Source organism: Neodiprion fabricii, chromosome 5 (assembly GCF_021155785.1).
Source record: "Neodiprion fabricii isolate iyNeoFabr1 chromosome 5, iyNeoFabr1.1, whole genome shotgun sequence".
In the NCBI taxonomy this organism is placed as follows: domain Eukaryota; kingdom Metazoa; phylum Arthropoda; class Insecta; order Hymenoptera; family Diprionidae; genus Neodiprion; species Neodiprion fabricii.
The window spans coordinates 5,236,247-5,259,181 of record NC_060243.1 but is presented as its reverse complement, the minus strand read 5'-3'; the positions used below and the strand labels follow the sequence as shown (position 1 = coordinate 5,259,181).

The 22,935-nt window shown below is 37.6% G+C and overlaps 2 protein-coding genes across 6 annotated transcripts in view; both read right to left on the bottom strand.

Moving 5' to 3' along the window:
• Positions 1 to 5,014: 5,014 nt before the first annotated feature.
• Positions 5,015 to 6,305, bottom strand: LOC124183262. Its single transcript, XM_046571523.1, has 3 exons — positions 6,280 to 6,305; positions 5,653 to 6,218; positions 5,015 to 5,567 (listed from the first exon to the last, which is right to left on the bottom strand). The coding sequence occupies exons 1-3, from the start codon at positions 6,303 to 6,305 to the stop codon at positions 5,179 to 5,181; spliced, it is 981 nt and encodes a 326-aa protein (XP_046427479.1). The 3' UTR covers positions 5,015 to 5,178.
• Positions 6,306 to 13,048: 6,743 nt separating this feature from the next.
• LOC124183518 (calcium-transporting ATPase sarcoplasmic/endoplasmic reticulum type) overlaps positions 13,049 to 22,935 on the bottom strand; it is a 34,141-nt gene continuing 24,254 nt past the window's right edge. For 3 of the 5 annotated variants that reach the window (XM_046572126.1, XM_046572127.1, XM_046572128.1), the window contains exons 8-13: positions 22,667 to 22,887; positions 22,368 to 22,503; positions 22,117 to 22,269; positions 21,889 to 22,022; positions 21,611 to 21,728; positions 18,518 to 21,511 (exon numbers count right to left, since the gene is read on the bottom strand). In XM_046572126.1, coding sequence (XP_046428082.1) covers positions 21,311 to 21,511; positions 21,611 to 21,728; positions 21,889 to 22,022; positions 22,117 to 22,269; positions 22,368 to 22,503; positions 22,667 to 22,887 — 963 coding nt within the window. In that variant the 3' untranslated portion in view covers positions 18,518 to 21,310. Of the gene's footprint in view, positions 14,715 to 18,517; positions 21,512 to 21,610; positions 21,729 to 21,888; positions 22,023 to 22,116; positions 22,270 to 22,367; positions 22,504 to 22,666; positions 22,888 to 22,935 lie in introns of those variants that run through there. The other 2 variants (XM_046572130.1, XM_046572129.1) reach the window with 2 other exon arrangements.

Sequence of the window (22,935 nt, the reverse complement as noted above, 5' to 3'; positions counted from 1 at the left end):
ATTGGACCCCCAGGAACTCAGAAAACACGGCGAAAAGAGCGTGGGACCAACAGAAGAGTAATTACGGAGAAAAAAGCAGCTGCTGAAAAATGGCGAAAAAACAGGTTTTCGTTTTTTGGCTGTAACTTGTGATCTGTTGATCGCAGCCTATTGAAACTGCGCCCAATCGATTTCTCTCGCAAAATTACGTCGGATTAGTGCCAGAAAGAATTTATTCCAGCACTTTTCAAAATCGCGAAAATTTTCGCCAAAAATACAAAGGGGTTAACCTTCCTTTTTTTTTGGCCGAAAAATTTTTCGTCTTAGAATTGATTTGTATGACCCTTTCCCGACCAATTGGACCCCCAGGAACTCAGAAAACACGGCGAAAAGAGCGTGGGACCAACAGAAGAGTAATTACGGAGAAGAAAGCAGCTGCTGAAAAATGGCGAAAAAACAGGTTCTCGTTTTTTGGCTGTAACTTGTGATCTGTTGATCGCAGCCTATTGAAACTGCGCCCAATCGATTTTTCTCGCAAAATTACGTCGGATTAGTGCCAGAAAGAATTTATTCCAGCACTTTTCAAAATCGCGAAAATTTTCGCCAAAAATACAAAGGGGTTAACCTTCCTTTTTTTTTGGCCGAAAAATTTTTCGTCTTAGAATTGATTTGTATGACCCTTTCCCGACCAATTGGACCCCCAGGAACTCAGAAAACACGGCGAAAAGAGCGTGGGACCAACAGAAGAATAATTACGGAGAAAAAAGCAGCTGCTGAAAAATGGCGAAAAAACAGGTTCTCGTTTTTTGGCTGTAACTTTTGATCTGTTGATCGCAGCCTATTGAAACTGCGCCCAATCGATTTCTCTCGCAAAATTACGTCGGATTAGTGCCAGAAAGAATTTATTCCAGCACTTTTGAAAATCGCGAAAATTTTCGCCAAAAATACAAAGGGGTTAACCTTCCTTTTTTTTTGGCCGAAAAATTTTTCGTCTTAGAATTGATTTGTATGACCCTTTCCCGACCAATTGGACCCCCAGGAACTCAGAAAACACGGCGAAAAGAGCGTGGGACCAACAGAAGAGTAATTACGGAGAAAAAAGCAGCTGCTGAAAAATGGCGAAAAAACAGGTTCTCGTTTTTTGGCTGTAACTTTTGATCTGTTGATCGCAGCCTATTGAAACTGCGCCCAATCGATTTCTCTCGCAAAATTACGTCGGATTAGTGCCAGAAAGAATTTATTCCAGCACTTTTCAAAATCGCGAAAATTTTCGCCAAAAATACAAAGGGGTTAATCTTCCTTTTTTTTTGGTCGAAAAATTTTATGTCTTAGAATTGATTTGTATGACCCTTTTCCGACCAATTGGACCCCCAGGAACTCAGAAAACACGGCGAAAAGAGCGTGGGACCAACAGAAGAGTAATTACGGAGAAAAAAGCAGCTGCTGAAAAATGGCGAAAAAACAGGTTTTCGTTTTTTGGCTGTAACTTGTGATCTGTTGATCGCAGCCTATTGAAACTGCGCCCAATCGATTTCTCTCGCAAAATTACGTCGGATTAGTGCCAGAAAGAATTTATTCCAGCACTTTTCAAAATCGCGAAAATTTTCGCCAAAAATACAAAGGGGTTAACCTTCCTTTTTTTTTGGCCGAAAAATTTTTCGTCTTAGAATTGATTTGTATGACCCTTTTCCGACCAATTGGACCCCCAGGAACTCAGAAAACACGGCGAAAAGAGCGTGGGACCAACAGAAGAGTAATTACGGAGAAAAAAGCAGCTGCTGAAAAATGGCGAAAAAACAGGTTTTCGTTTTTTGGCTGTAACTTGTGATCTGTTGATCGCAGCCTATTGAAACTGCGCCCAATCGATTTCTCTCGCAAAATTACGTCGGATTAGTGCCAGAAAGAATTTATTCCAGCACTTTTCAAAATCGCGAAAATTTTCGCCAAAAATACAAAGGGGTTAACCTTCCTTTTTTTTTGGCCGAAAAATTTTTCGTCTTAGAATTGATTTGTATGACCCTTTCCCGACCAATTGGACCCCCAGGAACTCAGAAAACACGGCGAAAAGAGCGTGGGACCAACAGAAGAGTAATTACGGAGAAAAAGCAGCTGCTGAAAAATGGCGAAAAAACAGGTTCTCGTTTTTTGGCTGTAACTTTTGATCTGTTGATCGCAGCCTATTGGAACTGCGCCCAATCGATTTTTCTCGCAAAATCACATCGGAATAGTGCCAGAAAGAATTTATTCCAGCACTTTTCAAAATCGCGAAAACTTTCGACAAAAATGCAAAGGGGTCAGCCTCATCTATCTTTTGTGCACAAAACTCTTCGTCTCAGATACGGCTCGTATGTCACTTGTTAAGCTAATCGGACCCCTAGAAACTCAGGAAATGCAACAAAACGTTTGTCGGACTTCCAGAACAGAAATGACGAATGAAATTTTCCGTTCTCTGGCTCAGTTAATAATCCGGTCTGCACAATTGGGATCAAAACAGAATCGTAGATAGTCTCCAATTTATCAAGGAGGTATACCAGACTCTCACATTCCACTCGAGGCTCCGAAAAATTTGAACGTATTCCAACAAGTGACTAGGATTTTTACGCCACAGTTCAGGTGGAACAGTTAAGTCAAATGTCTTGCGATAATATTCTGAGATGCATGTGATAATACAACCCTGCAGCCCCATGCAATGGATTCTCAAATATTCATGTTCCTAACTGAGGGGGCCAAGTTTTCAGAAGATTTCATGTCCTTTACGCCATGCGATTCTGGCTTGTGCTTAGATTCCTCGTCTGCCTGTTGATGTCAAACCTCTCGTGGTCGAATTCTACTTGCACTATTGACTCCAAGTTCATGGTACTGGGGGCCGAAGTGGAGGCTGATGAGAAACACGATCAATTATGCTTAAGAAATATGAAAAGTGAGTTCGAATCGTGTGGTCTACATGAGGTCCACTAACACTCACTTGGTATTATCTTAAAACATAAGTCGATTTCGTTCAAGGAAGAGCTGTGACAGAGGAGGAAATATCGTACATTGCCAGCACTTTGCAGCCCAGTGAGTGCTTCAGTTTGCTCTACTTGCTGCACCACGGTTACAACAGAAGACGTAGAAGAGAAGTTTCGGCTGAGGTACTCCCCACGTGAACAACTATTGGGATTTCTTCATGTATCAGCTTTTAACCTAGCATACTGCATATTTGATTACAAAAAAAGGTTCTCTTCATTAGAAAGAATCAAACATTCATGAAAGGTCTGCCCAAATAACACCCTGTGAAACAATGCTGCTCAATTACTGGCGAGATCCTAGTTCCAGGGGTCAAAGAGATTGCTCCCAGGTATCGCGGACTCTTCGAAAAGTGAAAAGACAAGACCTAGCAAGATGGCTGTGCTATAGGCGGCCTTCGTACTTCTTCAGAACCGGTGATTTAAATGGAACAAACGATGCCACTCCCTTATCTTCGGAGATGCAGATGATGTAAGTTAACTGCGGAAGCTACTCGGCCAGAAACTTGGTATTTCTAGAATCGTAATGTCGCAGAACTTGTGCTTTGCACGTTGCATATACTTAAGCGTTACAACTTAATTAAAGTAGAATCCAAGAACAACCCTTCACTTTCGCAGACCGATCTACTCCAGTCATCCAAAGACTGACCACTCTGCAATGGCTTCAAATCGTGAAACGGTGAACCGAGCTTTGATTGATTCTACCTTGGACTCGATGATGTGGATTTATATCGCCCTGGCGGTTTGCTCAACGGCAGCCGCGCTGCTCTGCGTTAACTGGTTGTTCAGAAGATTTCGAAAACCTTCTCAATACATGTAAAAGACGCTTATTATTCGCTTAATATAATCTATAAGCTCCAACGATTTATGGTGAATATTATCTAACTTCTCTGTATCTTTCAAAATTACCATGTTTATTCATACGGAATCTTATGTTGGTATTCAGAAATTTCGTAATTGTTCTTTAATGCAAAATAACGACTTTGTTCTATACTAACAGAGCACTAGCTGACAAAGATATACGAAGTTTGCCGCATGCCTGCAGCAGCTGTAACGATAAGCGATCACCTGCATCCAGTGGCAAGAATAGGTATCAAGTACCCCAAACACGATGCGCGTGTTCGGGAAACGAATAACACGAAGATATAATAACGTTTAAAAATTTATACATAACGAATATTCGTAAAGTACTTGCTTGGAGTGCAACCTTCAGCATCAAGACAAAGAATCAAGGGCAGAATAATTTGTATCGAGATTAAACAGAATGCAATAAATATTCGATTTTTATAATATTCTTCAGCTCCCATATACAGCAATAACGAATAATCTTGTGTGATTTCATTTGCGCGCTGTTGAATCCGGATGTTATTGAAGGTATTTTTAAGCGAGACAAGAACGCTCAAAAATTATAAATACCCTTAGCGTAGTGATTTGTAAAAATTTATAAGGTCGGTAGCGTTCTTTGATAAATACGTGGCAAGATCGAATCTCCCCATCTCATGTAAGATTTTCTCTATTCGCTCATGAGCTTTCTCGTCTTTCAGAGCCATTTTATTCCACTTGTCGAGTTTAAGGAGACAATGAATGTCTGGTTTAAATGAAAAAGTTTTATCAGTGGAGATCTGCTCTTGAGCTTTACAATTTGCTTGTAGGCTGTTCGACAAGGCATTCGTCAAGTATGCGCATTCTTCTGGATAGAGTCTTTTGGAGAGATACTGGAGTTCGCTCTGGGTCAGATAGCCTTCATCGGTGACTTGAGCATCCTTGCATATGAGGATGAAAATGTGAAACGCGTGGTGTGAAAAATTAAACAATATCGCGCTATGCCAAAAAATACCGAGGTGATTTACTCGTAAATAAATTTTACGTCCGCTACTTACCGTTGCAATAACAATCGTCAAAAGGTAAAACTGTACAAGTTTCATTACATTGAAAAGAAGATACATATATTTATAAAAAAGTTCAAATTGCATCGATAAACCGCTGTTACCAACTGCATTTCCTTTTATACGTACGTTTGACAATCGAGCATAATTCGTAACTCCATTCACGTTCATCGAACGCGTATCTGTTGTTTTTTCGTCCGAAAACGAAATTCCTAGCTATGCAATTTTACAGCTGCTAATAGCGCGGATCAAACTCAGAGCATTGGCCTGACGTCATCCAAGAAACATCTCTGCAGCTTTATCACTAATTAAGAATCGCATGAAAATTTTTTCTTTGATTCCTTCGATCGACGTTTCTTCCGTTTTTCTTTCCTATTGATATTGCAGATTTCCAACTCAGAAGACGAGGCTGAGACTTGAACTCTTCTGGCTCTTTTAGCCCTTCGCGAACCCGACCTTCGAGATGATGATTCAATATTTTTCTCTTTCTCTGCAGACTCGCGTTGCCTCCCGGACATCGTCGATGACTTATTGTTAGACGCCATCGACGTACGGTATACCATCACAGTTTTGTCATCTCGTTGTATAGTTGTCGGTATCCTTTCGCGTTTAGTTAGACCTGATTGTTTTTCCTCCTTCTCCACTCGTTTCTCGCATTTGGTTTGTCTGTCGACGTGTCTTTCGGGTCTACTTTCCACTTTTCACCACGAAACAAAAAATCGAATACGAGGCAATAACACAGAAGAACAAGAAATAACGATTTTTAAAAATAATATACTCACCATTCAGTTTCCCAGGGCTATTGCAATTACAGCACTGACAAATTCCGCATTCTTGATCAAGCAGCGTAAGTATTTTATCCTGAAAGTGTTTCATGTCAAAAGTGCAGCCCTTCCTTGTTTGGCGTTTCTGTCGTGGTCGAACTATCTCTTGCATAGCTTTGAGGCAGCTTTTGGTACCCTTGGTTTCTTCCTTCGACTTGCTCTTGGCTTTCTTCCTTTTCTTCTTCGTTCCAATTTCAGACTTGCAAGTCTCTGGTTCCAACCGATGACACCTGCACGGAATCGGCCAAGCTTCTGTTTGCACTTCTACAGACTCCTCGACAAAATGCTTGCAATTTTCAATCGAGGTTCCACCCGTGCATGTCTCATTGCCTAACGCGGTATCTGAAAAACTTTTCCGACTATCGGTACCCACAGAATTAACACAACTACGTCCCTCAATGTTGATTTCCGATATTGGGCAGGTGTTGATCGACTGAGTTTCAGCGTCGTTCACATCTTCTAAATAACCGACGCATTGCAGCCCTTTTTCGCGAGTGTCAAAGCAGCTCCCCGAGCAGAATTCGCTGGAAAATGAAATCGAATCAAGCCACCTACAAACGTACAGATCATCATGTATTTTTTCACCGACTGATATAATCGTTCACCTCCATTGAGCAGCACATAGGCAACTTATCAATGGCTTTCGAAGAAGGAATAGCATAATTCCGCAAGCAATGATGATTAGAGCACTCAAAATTATGACAAAAATCATGGCATGTTTTGACGTTGTCTGTTTCCAATTCTTTGGTGAATTTGTGTAGGCGGTAGCTTGTTGTCCAATGCTTGTAGTATCTTCAATAGCACTGTAAAATATAGCGTGCACATGCTTTTCTTACAATTTCTCTATACTGTAGTAATATTCAAACCAGTCCATTTTTACCCTGCGATCATCGGAAGACGGATGTTGATGTACTGATTCGTGCTTCTGGGCGTCTTTGTTCGCTGTATTTTGCGAGTCCACCTTTTCTTTCCATCATGCGTATAGTGTAGAGTATGGTCTGTATCTTCTTTAGCCATAACCATCCTCGAGATTCTCTGTTTCACGATATTCTGGAATGTATTTGCTTTCGCACTGGATACTAACGCGTTCCAATTTCTACGCACGTGATTCGCCAGGTCAATTCTGCCCAAGGCATTCAGATGCAAAATCATGACGACGCGACCTGGGGGTTCAGCCTTGTCTAAAAAATGATCGAGTTAAATAAAGTCGCGAGAAGTTGGCGGGATTTTATTATTCTTCACCTTGACTCTCACCTGGGAACTGATGGTTCCATGCCGTAAGTTCGTCCAGACATCCGTGGTCCGATATCCAGGCGTTCACGGGTGTCTCTCGAGTAATTCTGTGCTCCTCATCTTTGGGAATTGACAAGTACAGTGACTCCAATAGTCGCATGCATTCCATGGGTTTTAGTTTACGCGAAATTAGCATTAACTCGTCATGGGTGAAGTTTGCCACGTTTTCAACCATTCGTGTGCTCTGAAGTTAAGGTATGAAACAACGTGCGTTTTACATTATGTCTACAGTAGAAGGTTAGGTATAGTCTCGAAAATGATTATGCAAACAACATTGCAAACATGACTGTATACCAGCCGGTAATTAACCAGCGTGCTTACCCTCAAAATGATGATAATAACATAAAAATTACATACAAATTTCATGGTAAAAATATCCTTAAAAAACCTAACGACCACATCACGAAATTGCAGTCAATACATTGTGACAAAGGACTGGCGTACGCCCAGGTTGGTTAAATATTCGTCACGTGATTAGTGTTTTCAACTATCGTAATTTACAGGTGCAGATGGTTATCCAGACTAATTTTCTCATGTAATAAAAAAAATTTTACCACTTCTTCCAAAGCACAGTGGGGGGGAAAACTTCGTTACTCTACGTCGTTTGATTCAATTTCCACCTTTCGTTAAATGATGATCAAATTTTACATCGGTAGTATCAATAGTGTGATCTGATCTAAGATCCCTGATGTCATTTGAGCACAAAAGTACGTCATGTTCAGATACCAGCTGTCCAAAAGTTTTTCCGGCAACATCACACCGTCACTCCTTCTCGTTTATTTTCTTCTGCTTCAGGCAAGTCAGTCAAGTTTTTGAAACGCCAATTGTGTTGTATAAATAATTATGTAAATAATAAATTTTCATTACAGGCCATCGTAGCTGACGTAGAAACAACGGCTTTGCAGCACATCGCAAAGCGATTGCTTCCAAATGAGTGCCAGAGCATAGTCAATCACGGTTTTGAAAGTAAGAGCCACGCAAGAACTCACAATCAGTGTCATTTAATGTTAGAAAAAAACCTGTTAGTTATAATTGATGATAGAATTTCGATTTGGATTTTACATGGTCATAATTTATAGAGTCACCTTACCATTTGTCATCAAACGAAATTGATTGCTTTCGAATGCTCGTTAACTGGGCGTCGAATATTCGTATTAATCGAAGAGACGCCGAATTATTGCTGGGAAATAAACTTCGTAAAATCGGTAGAAGTGATTTGGCATCCTGGCTCCTAGCTTCGGCTTATAATAGAGAGAGGAGCGCCACTGAACAAACCTTGGAATCCAAGTGAGATATCGAAAATTATACAGCAAAATCACTACGTCAATGATTTATCCCTTCATCACGCTCTCCAGGCCTTGGGACAGTAAGATGATGAATATTGGGAACTCGAAGTTCTCGTCCGAGTTCTCGGCATTACCGGATATAAACAATTTGATATTTGGGCCACGTCAGAACAAATCACTGCGTGGATCGTCTCCAACTGGCTTTTACCAGCGGTCAATCGTCAGTATTCCCGAAGGGCGAAAGCTGAATGGAATTGAGGATCTGGACGTGTTCCAGGACCGTTCGCTAGTGATGGGAGAGCCAGAGTCTGAAAATACGGCGAATTCAGGACTGAAAATTCCCCCAGCGAAAGTCGAGGAGGGTAATAAGGACGCTTCGGTGAACGGTACGGTTCATAAGGGAAACGACGGATCGAATTCGACGACAAAATCCGACGAGAAAAAGCACGGAAAATCAAAGCTCTCGAAGCTGTTCCCTCACTTGACCGACGATAAGACAGCGACTTGTTTGAGGGTCTCGCTGAGTACAGCTCTGCTGGTTCTTGGTACAATAATGGTGCTCACATGCTGTTGCGCTCTTCTTCTGCGGAACAGACTTGTGGCTTGCTTTGAGAGACTGAGGAAAAAAAAGCCAAAAATCATGTAAGTGTTCCAGGGTAACCTGCATTTCTCGGGGCTGAGATTAATGTGCTTTTCAGTAAGCGTACGTCGATCGACGAGGAGCAGGGCTTTATGGGACCGAGAACCGTGAGTAGAGTTCCAAAGAGGAACAGCATCGGCAGGCGAGGCGGTGGTTCCGTTGACGTGACCAACGTCGGCACTCAGGACGCCAACGTTCCGCCCAATGATTCCAACGAGTCCAAAGATTTGGACGAAAAGTCAACGGGGTGTTGCACCTGTTGCGCAAGAAAGAAGAAAAAGAACAGAAAGAAACGAAAAAAATGATCTCGAAGTAGAAATATCTAGGGTCAAAATAATTGTAGCTAGGATGTCGCATCGGTCGAACGACGATCGTCGGAGCTGAACATTTTTTTTCTTAATTGCACATACAACGATAAAACGGTTCCGTACCTGAATCAACGATTGGAACATTATTTTTTTTTCCCTTGGTATGAATTTTATTTCTACTCCCAGAAAAAACGTCGCTGCAAATAAAACAGCACAAGTTCTTTTTCATACTTGTATACTTATAAATAATTTCACATACCTTACGTAGTATCGATGTTGTATTTATTCGCATCGAAATATTCCGTCTTTCCTAATCACTTTACAGTATGAAATTATTCACAATTCGTCTCGTTTATATCACGCACAATTGATCCTGTGACCGCGTGAAACGAGGAATCGATTAACAATAGAATTCGATAGTATAATAGTGACATCAAGATGTCAACCACTTGACGCAGGTCGAGGTTGACAAAGATCCGTTGACCATGCCGAAACTTAACCGATGGCTGATGACGTCAATGATCGCGGACCTGAAAGAACTCGTTGCGGTATCAAACGAGATGTGCTCCTGGATTGGTAAGGTCGAACACTTGTCATGGAGGTATCCAACCAGGTTCGCTAGGAATGTCAACGCCATCGCAGTTGTGCAACAACACAACGGATCGGCTGGTGAGATGTACATTCTGCTCCTAGAACTGGCTTACGACAGGTTTGAACAATTGTACGATTAGAGATACGTCTGGGTCTGATGATTAATGGTGAAGTGTTAAAATACCCGTTTAACAATATCTCGACCTTTGACCCGCCAGGATGCATTTCGTCTTGCGGCTCGTGGTGGAGTTCATGAACGGTCACTCGTTTATCGGTGATTTCTTCAATGAAACAGCCAAGGCGAAGAAGACTCCCCGAAAAATGAGCCTTGCAAACGTGGTTCGGATTTTATGGTGCGGGTTGAAGTCGATACCGGAAACTTGGACGCGAAATACGGTGAAGAGATGATCCCAAGTGTTGAAAAAAAATATGTTAATCCCGAAATTTAATTTCCACTCGCGGTTGATCAGACGAAAGTCAAGCAGCTGGATCAGGGCTCCGTGTTCTCCGATCGGGTATCTTGTGGATGCCAAGCATCCGGTTCACTTACTTCCTGCGAGAGCTGCCGTTACGCCGGAAAGGCAATCGCAGATCTGAGTAACAGCACGAGCGCAGCTTTGCGCGGCAGTAACTTGTCGTCAGAAGTTCTTAGGGTGCGGTAAGATTGGAGATTGCTTCCTCGTGGAAGGTGCATCGTTTTTATATACAGGGCGTGTAATTCGCAGTGAAGACATCCGCGCAGACATCTTTGAAAAAACGCAATGGGCTGTCATGACTAAATTGGTTCGAGCGATAGAAGCGGATATCAAGAGTTTGCTCAGTGCCGTATCTAACATCGAGGCCGAGAAAATGGAGCACGAAAAAACTGCTCGAAACTTAAACGAGGAACTGGAAAAACAACGCGCCGAAAAAAGCTCCCTTGAATTAAAAATTGCGGAGACGATTGACCGGATGAGAATCGGTAACTCCAATGCACCTTAGATACTTGAACGAAACGCGTGATGAATATACGAATTCAATATTGTTCAGTTGAAGGTCAGTTAGAGAGAGTGCAGAACCGTCATGCCGAATCGGTTCAAGAGAATAAAACCCTGGTCGAGTCTCTCTCTGAGGCAGAAGAGAATTCATCGAATTCAGGCAAATATACCGCGAGTTTTGTTATAATTATACGCCTACATGTAATAAGCCATAATTCGAAATTTTTGTTTTATAAGTGTTTTTTAAATGACGATAAGCAGAAGCCTTTCTCGAGATCGTTCTCCGGCAGATCGCAGAAATTGGGGAAAGCAAATTGGCGTGGGAAAATACCGTTAAACAATTACGCGAAGATTTAAGAGCTACGCGTGATGCAAGCTCAAGCGAGACCGAAAGTCTGCAGAAAAGTTTCGATCAGCTTCGAGAGGAGAAGATTTCGGTGATTTGACAGATGTTGAAATCGTATTATTCGATTAACGCGACTGTTTCCCTTTTTGTAAGATGGAAGAGCAGCACCGCGAAGAGTTGAAGAACTTGAAACGAGAGCATTCAGAAATCGTGGAAAAATTGCAACAAGATGCTAAAAGCAAGCTGCACTTCGGCTCAACGAATATTGATCGAAGGAAGCGAGAAACTGTCGCAGTTGAAATAACGGAGGAAAAAACTAGCGCAGATTTTTCGACTGCCAAAGGTGACCCGGAAATCGACATGAGGCAACAGTTGACAACGAATCGAGAATTAATCGATAAATTAATACGACAAAACGAACGTTTGTCAAGGACTCTGAATTTAATCGAGGAACATCGTAGAAATTCGGGAGAGATGAAACCGTAAAATTTTTTTAAACATCGTTAACTTAAAATGAATATTTTTCATGTCGATAATATATCACGTCAAAGCGAAAATGTATGTAGATCGTATAGACAGATTGAAAATTTATCAATCATTGTTCTTCATACGAATACAGGCCTCAAAATTTTCCTTCCAATTTTTTTACCGTTAGGAAAAAGCAACGGATTTTTATATTTTCCGTAAATTCAATGGAAGGAAAGAATTTGTTGAAAAGATTTTTTTTTAGTCCTTTCGTTTTTGGAACAGAATAATTAAATTTGATCTTAACAAATAAATATTATATACGTTATTACGTTATATATTATATATATATATAAATAAATTATAGGCAACTTGAGCGAGAACATTAACAATTAGTCATAGATATAGATAAATTCTTCGTATATAATAAATACTATTTGATCAACGGCACAAAATGAAGAAAATGATTGTTAAATGGCTCGCTCGGAATTCCTCTCCTCAAGTTATAATACCTACGTTATTATTACAAGTAAATGATTTGATTAATCGGTTCGAAGCAATTGAATTTATGTATTTTTTTTTTCCAATTCATATACGTATATTCGTTCTATTCATTTTTCGTTTATTTTACTTTTTATTTCATTTTTGGTTTTCATTTTTTCTTTTTTTTGTTGGTATGTTTTAAATATATATTTACAATTTATCGTAAATTTACTTATTACATGTATGCATATATGTATCCATAAAATTGTATTGTATACATATATACATACATATAATCATAATAATAATAATAATATACTTATGTTGAATTCTACCACTATGCACGACTATCGGTAGACTCGACCGTTTTTCTTGTTACGTTAGTTATTCTCGTGTCTGTGCGCGTCTATACATATTTCTCGATTTTTTTTTTTTTTTTTTTTTGCATGCATGTATATTGTACATGGCAGTGTATATATATATATATATATTATATACATAATATACATATATATATATAATTCATAACGATGATCTTGTATCATGTATAATTTTATATCGTGTGACAGTGTCGTGATGCGATATTATAATAATAATAAGATATGCACAGATAGTGTTACATTAAAGAGACACTCACGCAATTATATTATTACTCCCGAGCAACATTTTTCCCTTTCTTCCTTTCTTTCGTTATTCTCTTTTTACAGTAGTAGTATATTCAATGATTTTTTTCAATATGCCCGGCTCGTCATATTAATTATATAGTTGTAACAATCGTTTCACTAGTCGGTGCTTATTATTAATGATATTAATAATATTATAACTATTATTATTGTTATTATCATTGAAAACTGGGAAGGAAGAACATGATCAACCAATCTCATAAATAATTACATTATATTGTTTGTTTTATCTTCAATTTCATTCCATCTCTTCTCGATCTGCTTAATTTTTTTTTTTTGTTTTTTTTTTAAATTTATTTATTTATTTTTTTTTTCCGTCGTTTATTCTTATAACAGTTATAGTAAATATCTAAAGGCGATAATAACGAATAAATTAATGGTTAAAACATGATATCAATGATAAGAGAGATTGCGAATTTAAAGTAACACGGGTACAAGTATAACATGAGGGGTGAAGTTAGGAATTAAGGTAATCGCTAATTGCGACGTGTTAAAAACGAAGTTTTGGGGAAAATCGGTGATGCAGCTTCCTGTTAATAAAAACGATTAATAAACGAGAGGGGGGGGGGTAAAAAAAAAAAAAAAAAAACAAAATACAATATCGTACAATATACATAAATGTAATTAGCGCCGAAGAAAAAAAAAAAATAAAAAATTAAAAGGGGCAAGGGGGGGGGGGGATACCGCGATGAGATAATAAAGGATAATAAATAAAAACAGACAAAAATACGGACAGTCTCTCTGGGGGTGGGGGGTGGGGGCGTTATTGTCATACATAAATCTGTGTAACTTTATTATATCAAGCGAGCACCTCCAGCCGTGTTTTATATATACATATATGTATACACACATACATGTGTACGTATGTATGTATAAACAGAATTAAGGTCCGACGTTGTCTTTTCTAATTAGGTTTGCTAGCATCCGTAGCAGTGCAGTAAATAATTGTACTACATATTAACGAGTGAGTCAGTGTGTGTGTGTGTGTGTGTGTGTGTGTGTGTGCGTGCCTTTCTAGATGTTTCGTTTCTTTTCATTTGATTGTTCGCTTATCAATTTTCTCTATATCAAATATACCGATTGTTAAATTTTCCAAGATGTCGCTAATGCAATATCACGTGTACCAGGGCTTCGACTTGAATGTAACATTTTTTTCTCCCCTCGTTTTATCTCTATCAACCTGTATCTCTGTCTTCCGTACTCTATCGTACTGTCGCTGAACACACATATAACGTTTGTCAGGATGGGATGTTTGATATTATAACGGAATAGTAGTCGCGAGGCCAGTGGGGGACCAGTAGGTTAGGCCCACTTGTCGACGACCACATCACCCACTGCAACATACACAATGTGTCTGAATTAATTTACTGTTCTGCCGCTTTTAAAACCAGCAAACGCCTGCCACCTTCACCGTGTACACAGCGTTACACTTCTGTTAATATTAGTTTCGTATGGCAATATATAATGTGTACGTGTATATATATACATACATATATAAATATAGGTATATATGTATTATATCATGTGCAGTATATATATATACATATATGTGCATCACCGAAGGCAATCAATGGAATCATTCATTGACGATTATTATTATTATTATTATCATCATCGTTTATAATAATCATTGCTGCGTACAGACAATTCGCTGTACACGCGTACTTGTTTCTATATATATACACACACACACACACATATATATATATTATATACGTATATGTATATATGTATATATCCATCCGTGTTTTTATATATAGAGAATGATCAATTCTTCAGAGAATTTCTCTTCATTTTTTTCCCCCTTTCTTTGTCAATTCCATGTCTGCCTTGCATCGGCGGTGTTTGGTGTAGGTTTTATTGCGCGATGTGTGTCCGCTCTGTCGCTGCACGAATCACTTGTGCGATTATCTTCCATCTTATTTCCTCACGACCACCGTCGGGGAAACTGCAATCACATTTGTTACTCTCAATTTACCGTTCACCTAACAAGTTTTGATAAATAAATATACCGTAGGAATTAATTTCAGTACTGGCATCCCGCGTATTTCGATCCGTTATGCTTATATAATATGTATATTCAACGGTCCGTGATCAAATTTATCGTATTAAATTAAACTCGATGCGTCAATTGATTGATATCGAACGTATGTCGCTGTAGTTTTTTTCACATTACGATAGTTATAAAGGCTGGAAGTGTTTACGCGATTTTTTGATAGTACTATTATAACGTCGATTGCATCCGGTGTAATTTGATCGTGTCTCTTTGTGAATATGTACAACAGATGTGATAAGTTATCATCGTAAGAATCCCGAGGATATACAAGTATTGGAAACATTGGTTACGGATACGGATATCGTGCAACGATTAAAACAAATTATAAATTTACATCGGGCTTGACGGAAGAATTTTAACGGACAAGACAATTACCGAAATGGCACGAGACTAATTTTGTAAACCGAGAATATCGACACAAATGTTATAGAAACAATTTTTACGTATTAAACGAATAGAGTAACGTATTATTATAATTGCTGGATTGAGAATAAAATAAAAAAACAAAAAAAAAAAAAAAATGTAGTCCTGCGAATTAATTATCCAGAATACAACAGGTTGTGAGAAAAACAGGTGTACACATTCGGAAACAACGAGACATGTATAAATTATTCAATATATTAATTATAACAACGAATGGTCGTCATATACATGTAGATTAGTATAATAAAACGTATATATATATATATATAAGTATACTGCAAAAAAGTGTGCGTTACCTTACCAGAAATGTCGAGTGACGTGCAGGTCGGTGTTTCCTTCGTGGTGAAGTAAGAACGGAGATTTGACTGAACTGACAAACCAGCAGGCATGGTAGTGTGGTGAAAGAAAAAAGGAAAAAAGAAAGAAAGAAAGAAAAAAAAAAAAAAACGAACGTTTCTCTTTTTCGTTGTGAATTATTACAGAGAAACGCCAACTGTAGCAGATGTACAACACAGCCGAATTTAAGTACAAATTCGGTAATTCTTCACCGTATAAGTATAATTTGATCGCTCGGTTTATCGATTCGAACATATCTATCAAAAACAAGCATGCTTGAAATTTCGACAATAGTGATTTAACATCGCAGGTATCGCAATGATCGTAATTTTCTTTTTTTCAGACCATTGTGTTCTTTCAAACGTTAATATTTCATTGTCCTACCCCGAAAATCCACAATATTTAAAGAAATTTCAAATACGATTTGTACAATTGCATCAAGATTATCGTATACCATAAAACCGAAGGAATTTACTCTGTACACAATGATACGTCATTGTAGAGCAAAGAAATAATTTGTGTACAATATTGAATTTATTGAAATAATTCACGTTTGATATTTGAGGACGTGGCAGTATTTACATATATGATATATGTATATTTACATACACATTTATATTAAGTAACAACAAATTAACGGAGATGAAGTGTTGAAAGTAAAAAAAATTGATTAAAACGGGGGAAAAAAAAAAACAAAACAAAACAAGAATTGAAATAAAAATTACAGAGAAATTTGTCTAGTTAGTATGTAATGTATTATACGTGTATAATGGTGCTCAAACTGTCATATTGTCTGAGTGACTGACGATGATTCAACATTACCAAAAATTGGTCAATTTATATTATAAATTTCGACAGATTAGTATTTTGTGTGACATGGTATGTATGTATGTATGTATGGCCAATTATTAATTTTCAACACACACAATTAGTAACACATGATTTGTTTCTTTCTTTATTATTATAACAAGTTGGTAACGTATCAATCAACCAATTAATTAATCAATCAATCAATCAATCAATCAATCAATTAATTAGATAATATTCTGCAGTTTCGTTCCTTTTCCTCTTATTATACATATTCTTTATCATTTTCATCAATTTTTAATTCCCTTCCTTTTCTACTTGTTATAATATTATTCAGTTCAAAATTCGTAAATGTAGTATTTATAATATTTATCTTCGTTCGCTCGCATCGTTAGAGATAAATAAAATTGATAAATAAACAAAATCGTTGCTACACAATCGAGTTCCATACTCACGACTATTCCCAGTCGTTGTAATTAGAACTTGTGACAGTAATAATATTAATAATAATAATAATAATAACATTAAAGTCGAACGTCGTTAAGTTTCAGTTCAGGGTTAGGCTTAGTTCAGGTAATTGTGACTAATCAAAGGGTGCAAAATTAACGGTCACCCTAATCGCACGCTTTTGTTATAAACATGCTTCCTGCAAATTTTCACTCGTTTTTCCGGCGTCAACGCCAAATACGAACCGTCACTCTTCCGTGCACATTATATAGTCACCTCACTTTACAAAAACTTTATGCGACTGTGGTATTCATATTTGTTCTCTCTATGTGTGTGTTTTCCTTTTTTCTTTTAAATTAATATAAATATACATTATTATTATTATCATCGGATGGCACACCGCACTTTCCTCTCTCATCTCTCCCCCTTGTCAAAAAGCTTCGGATGATTGTTGTTACTTCTCATTCGTTTCACACCAGCGGGTTAACGTGTTTAAACGTAGTACTTACTATTTATTATGCGATACCCAGCCAATTGCAGTGACACTCCAAATAAAACAAAAAACAAAAAAAAGACAAAGGAAAAAAAATAAATAAAAAAAAACGGACGTTAATCAACTTTCTACAAGTTTCTCACCTTATAATTGAGCATAGTAGAGTAGAATTGAAATTTCTCCTTCTAATATGAACGTAGCCGCGTCAGAGAATCGTCGAATCTCTCCTCGAGATGTTTTACATGTTTTACACATTGTTACTTATTGATTTTCGAGATTCGCGATAAGTCTACAAGACGGTACATCGATTTGCGTTAAAAAGAAAAAAAAAAAAATTACAACTCTACTTTCGTTGAAAAAAAAAGAAAGAAAAAAAAAAGATTCGAAACCGTTAACAATAACTTTTACCTCGAGCAGAGATACCGATTTCTGCCTAACATCATTTATGTATTCAACTGACGCGATTACTGGATTTTTAAAATCGGTTATTGTAGCACATAATAGGGATGACACAATAGACAAATGTTATTGTATTATTAAAAACACAACCACTCCGAATTAGTGCGTGATAAGTTTACCGGCAATAAAACAGTACCGTCCACAACACTAACTCTTTCCATTCTTGACCGGTTAAGTTCAATTATGCCAAAATTCTATGCATGTGTATATATATATATATATATTTATATTTATACACACACCTGTATAGTGATTTTGTTGTTTTTTTTTTTTCTTTTCTTTAATTCTCTTTCTTTTCACTTTAAACGTATAGGTAGTATGTTATTTATGCTATATATAATGTATGTATATATATATATAAATTACTATTATGTCGTGATCTAATAATTTAATAATCTTGATGGATTATTAAACCGTTTCAATATTTTATAATATTATGTATATATATATGCATTGAATGCCTTCGATAAATCATCGATTGTGCAGTTGGCCCACTATTTATATCAAACCACTGCTCATCAGTCTTGTTGCGTTTTCGAGGGTCAAAATAGTGGGCGCAGCTACGTTATCACACAGCACAAAAGGAAAGAGATATTGAAAACGAGGAGCAGGAAAAAAAAAAAAAAAAAAAAAAAACTAACGGATTCACAAAAATTAAACAGCCGCCAAAAACTGTGTACGGCTAAATAAGAATAATTAAAAATAAGTTATTGTTACGACGTTGCCTATCGGTCGTTTGTACAATTCTTTTACACACGATCATCTTCCTCTATCCCTCTTTTTCTTTCACTCTTTTTTTTTCTTTTTTTTTTTTTTTTTGTACCCTTAGTAGACCCCAGTTTTGCACATTCTCTACTTTTGCATCTTACACCGTTCACAATTAATTCGATACACGTTGTTAGTTATTAGAAAAAAAAAAAAAAATAATAATAATAATCCAATCCGTGGTCAAAGTTTGAGACCGTCTGAATCGTTGAGAATTGTTCAAAAAATTATAAACAAAACTCTGAACAGATAAAAGTCAATCAATGGTAACACTGTCCTTTTTGCGTAGGGTGAATGAATATAGGTAATTTTTATCAGCGAAATCATACGTTATCAATATTCAAATATCGTCTCTTCCTCGCTCTGAGCGCTTCGATGAGTAGGAATCTACAAATCTTGGTCCAAGGATTTCTCTGCTAATCATGTTCAAAGGGTTATTGGTGCCCCGTCGATAACGAAATTGGATAAAAATACAGAAATTACGCTTACGTAACATCGAATCGGCATTGCCAATAGATGTGCATACACACGCGCACTCACACCCACACAAATATCATCGTATACATAACGTAAAATCCACATAAACTAATTAGTTACGTTGAATAACAATGTCACTTAGTTGTTAATCGTTAATTTAGATGATTGAATTATTTGGTAATGGTAATTTCGAACAATTATTTAGGAATGGGTGTCTGTAGGTGACAGAGGTGCAACTACATTAAGCGTGTACAACGAACATGCACAAAAGCTCTGGGTGAGGGAGTGAAGGAAGACACGTTACGAATAGTGTGTCGTGGAAACATCTTCAATCCAATTCCCCATGCACATAATTTATCTTGCAATACTTTCGAAATGTTGATACTCCCGACGTTTACTACTCCGATTTCAGCTTCTTCCTCGAAGGTGCAGGCAAACCTGGTACTGTGAATGTTAATGCACACACACATATATATACATGTACGTGTAATTGTCAATCACAAAGCTGTAAATGAAAGAAAGAGAGAAATTTTGGGATTTACAAAAGGGCAGATATACCTATGAATGTACGAAAATAATTATCACCACTGGAATTAGTTCGAATTAGAAGGGAAAAAAGATAAACTCAGTTCAACGTAAACACAGATGATTGTGTGAAGATTGTGAGTGAGGAACTACAGATGCAAAAGTGAGAAAACACGAGTTAATCTACATGTATGTATTTCCTATCTACCTCTCCATCGACACTTTTGTAAAAAAAAAAAAAAGCAACTCTTCTTTTTATTCTTTGTTTTTGTTGGTAATTTTTCCTTCATTCAATTATATTCTCCTACACTCTTTTCGCTAATTAAATCTACCACTTTGTGTATTTGAAAAATAACTTTTCAACCCTAAGCATTAATATAAATAATAAAATTATGTCACTAATATCTCAACATACCTATAATAATAATAGGAATAATAATAATAATAATAGGAATAATAATAATAATAACAATAATGTATTGGTATGTACATTTGATTTTTTTCGTTTACCTTCTTTACGCATAAAATGGGAAATACCTCAAATTAGCAATGGAATATACCTATTTGCTTTTTACGCGTAACAAATAATGAAAAAAATAAGGGGGGAAATGATCTACTATGTGATAGGTTGTATATAATATATGTGTGTGTGTGTGTGTGTGTGTAATCTACAATTCTACTCTACAATGCAATGCACTGATTACCGTTGCAATTAATTAATTGTCTATGTGAAGAAAAATTGCTTTGATAAATTCGACCGGGCAACGAATGTGAACATAATTTACCATTGAATTCGTATTCACAGTTCGATTCGTGAAACGGTAAAATGTCGATGGAGTCAGCATGCGCAATTAGTCAGCGTGCACAAGTTACGGACACATAAGGGGAAAAAAATAAAACTGAACTTTTTTTTTTAAATGTAATGCACCCACACCAAGTGTTGTGACGAAACTAAGTGCATTGCTTGTTGACGTGCGGTGAATTTTTATTTCTTTTCTCGTTTCATTTTTTTTTTCTTTTTTTGTTTTTCTCTTCTTTTAATCAGTATTATCAGAAAATCGTGTCATCGGAATCAATACTGAGGTCAGTTGGCTACGATTTACATACGTTAATGCTTAAAAAGGCACTTGTATAAAATAATTTAAAAATCATGATTCTTGAATAACGGTAGAATATTCAAAAACACTTGGAGCCACTGGAGTTGGTAGAATTTATGGCGACGGTTGTGGTAACGCTGTTGTCTACAGGGGGAGAAGAAGGGCAGGGGGACATCGTGGGAGCATTTAGTAACGACGCACGGTTATGATTGCACTGACTAACACCATGCGCAGCAGTCCAAAAACTTGTTAAAAATCTCACTTAAACACACTTCGTTAATAATTCATTATTATTAATTATTGTTATATATGTATATATGTTTCATATACGCATATATATATATATATATATATATATATATATATATCTCTTTTTGTGGTTGTTGGTTATTTTTTCTTTTGCTTTTTTTTTTCTCTCTTTCATTTCGTCACTTCTCCCGTGCCATGGGGGAAGTTCAATATTAAATGCAACTGCAAGTCCAGGTAATTCAGTTATTTATGAACGTTACCCCCACGGGAAAAAGAAACATTATTATTATTATTATTATTATTGATCAACTAATATTAGACGAGGTTTTTTTTCTTTTCTTTTCTGTTTGATTTTTTTTTTTTTTTTTGCTGTTTTTGTTTTGTTTTTGTTTTTTTTATTTTTATTTTATCTAGATTGGAGAAACTAGTATCGCTCCAAAGAACACAGCCCACATCAGTACAATCCAATGCACGGTGTATATTGGGTTCTCACCATCTGTGATTTTTCTGGCGACAAACTTCAGGGTTTCATCAAGAAGTACCACTGGAATGGAGAACTTCATTACGGTGATCCATTCGTCCAGGGTCAAGGGGCACACTTGGAACACGGACTGAAATACAATAATTAATATTTCATTAATCACATATTCTTTCAAGTTTTATCCAATTAGCACTTTTATGTTTCACTTTTTTTGTTTTCATCAACTCACGGATAGTACGTCGACGTAGAGGATGACGAAATGGAGTGTGAAAGAAAGAGCCATCGAGGCGATCAGCCAAAGGTTCGACCATGGAGGCATGGAGATCAGAGATTGATTCTCGGACAAGCTGTAGAGAAATGAAAAGATATTCACGATTGTTGATTTATTGATTTGGGCATCGAAGAATTACTCTTGGATGTGTATCGTCCTGTTCATGTAACGTGAGACAAATTTCCGACTGAAAAACACACGCAATTACAAACAATAAGTAAAAAGAAAATTCGTACCTGTTCATAGCGTTCAACATCTCAATGGTAACGAGAACCGAGAGAGCCATTGTCATGGGATGAGGATCGGTAAAGACTTTGCAGTCAAGACCCTTGAATTCATCGCCACCGCCGATGCAGGCCAGGTGATGCGTCTGTGAAATAATTATTACAAATGATGATAAAAAAATAAACTCAACGACAATCAATGACAAGTATCAGTATTCTCTGGATCCGGTTTCTCTTTACCAGCTGGTAGTAGTTCATCTGAGGTCCGTGGGGACTATACAGGAACCACCATGCAGCACCTCCAACGGTAGCAGCACCGACGTATCCACCAATAGCCATGTAGCGGAAAAACAGCCATCCGGAAATGAGGGACTCGTCAGCCTTGCGCGGGGGCTGAAAGCGCGTTTACGTGAAGAAATTTTCGGACCTGCTGCTAAGACGCAAGCTCGCTTCAAGATGACAAAGTTTATTCATTAAAATTTAAAACTCACCTTGTCCATGATGTCGAGATCTGGAGGATTGAAACCGAGCGCGGTGGCAGGAAGACCGTCTGTTACCAAGTTGACCCAAAGGAGCTGAACGGGGATCAAAGCTTCCGGAAGACCGAGGGCGGCAGTGAGGAAAATACTACAAAACGTATGGTATTTTCTTTGCAATGTGCTCTGATGTTTATCATTTTGCGGCGATATCGGGTAACAGAATACGTGGATCTGACGATATTCTCGGGATTTTCAGGACTACAACTGTTGTTAAAAGCAACTCTTCAATCTTTCATACAGAGTTTCCTTACCTTACGACTTCACCAATGTTGGACGAAATGAGATAACGGATAAACTGTTTCATGTTGTTGTAGATAGCACGACCCTCCTCAACGGCAGCGACGATAGATGAGAAGTTGTCGTCAGCCAATACCATTTCAGAAGCGGACTTAGCGACAGCGGTACCAGATCCCATGGCAATGCCGATTTCAGCCTTCTTCAGGGCCGGAGCGTCATTGACACCGTCACCAGTCTGTAATCATGGATTGAGAGAAAAAAATAAAGAGCGTTATGAAACGAA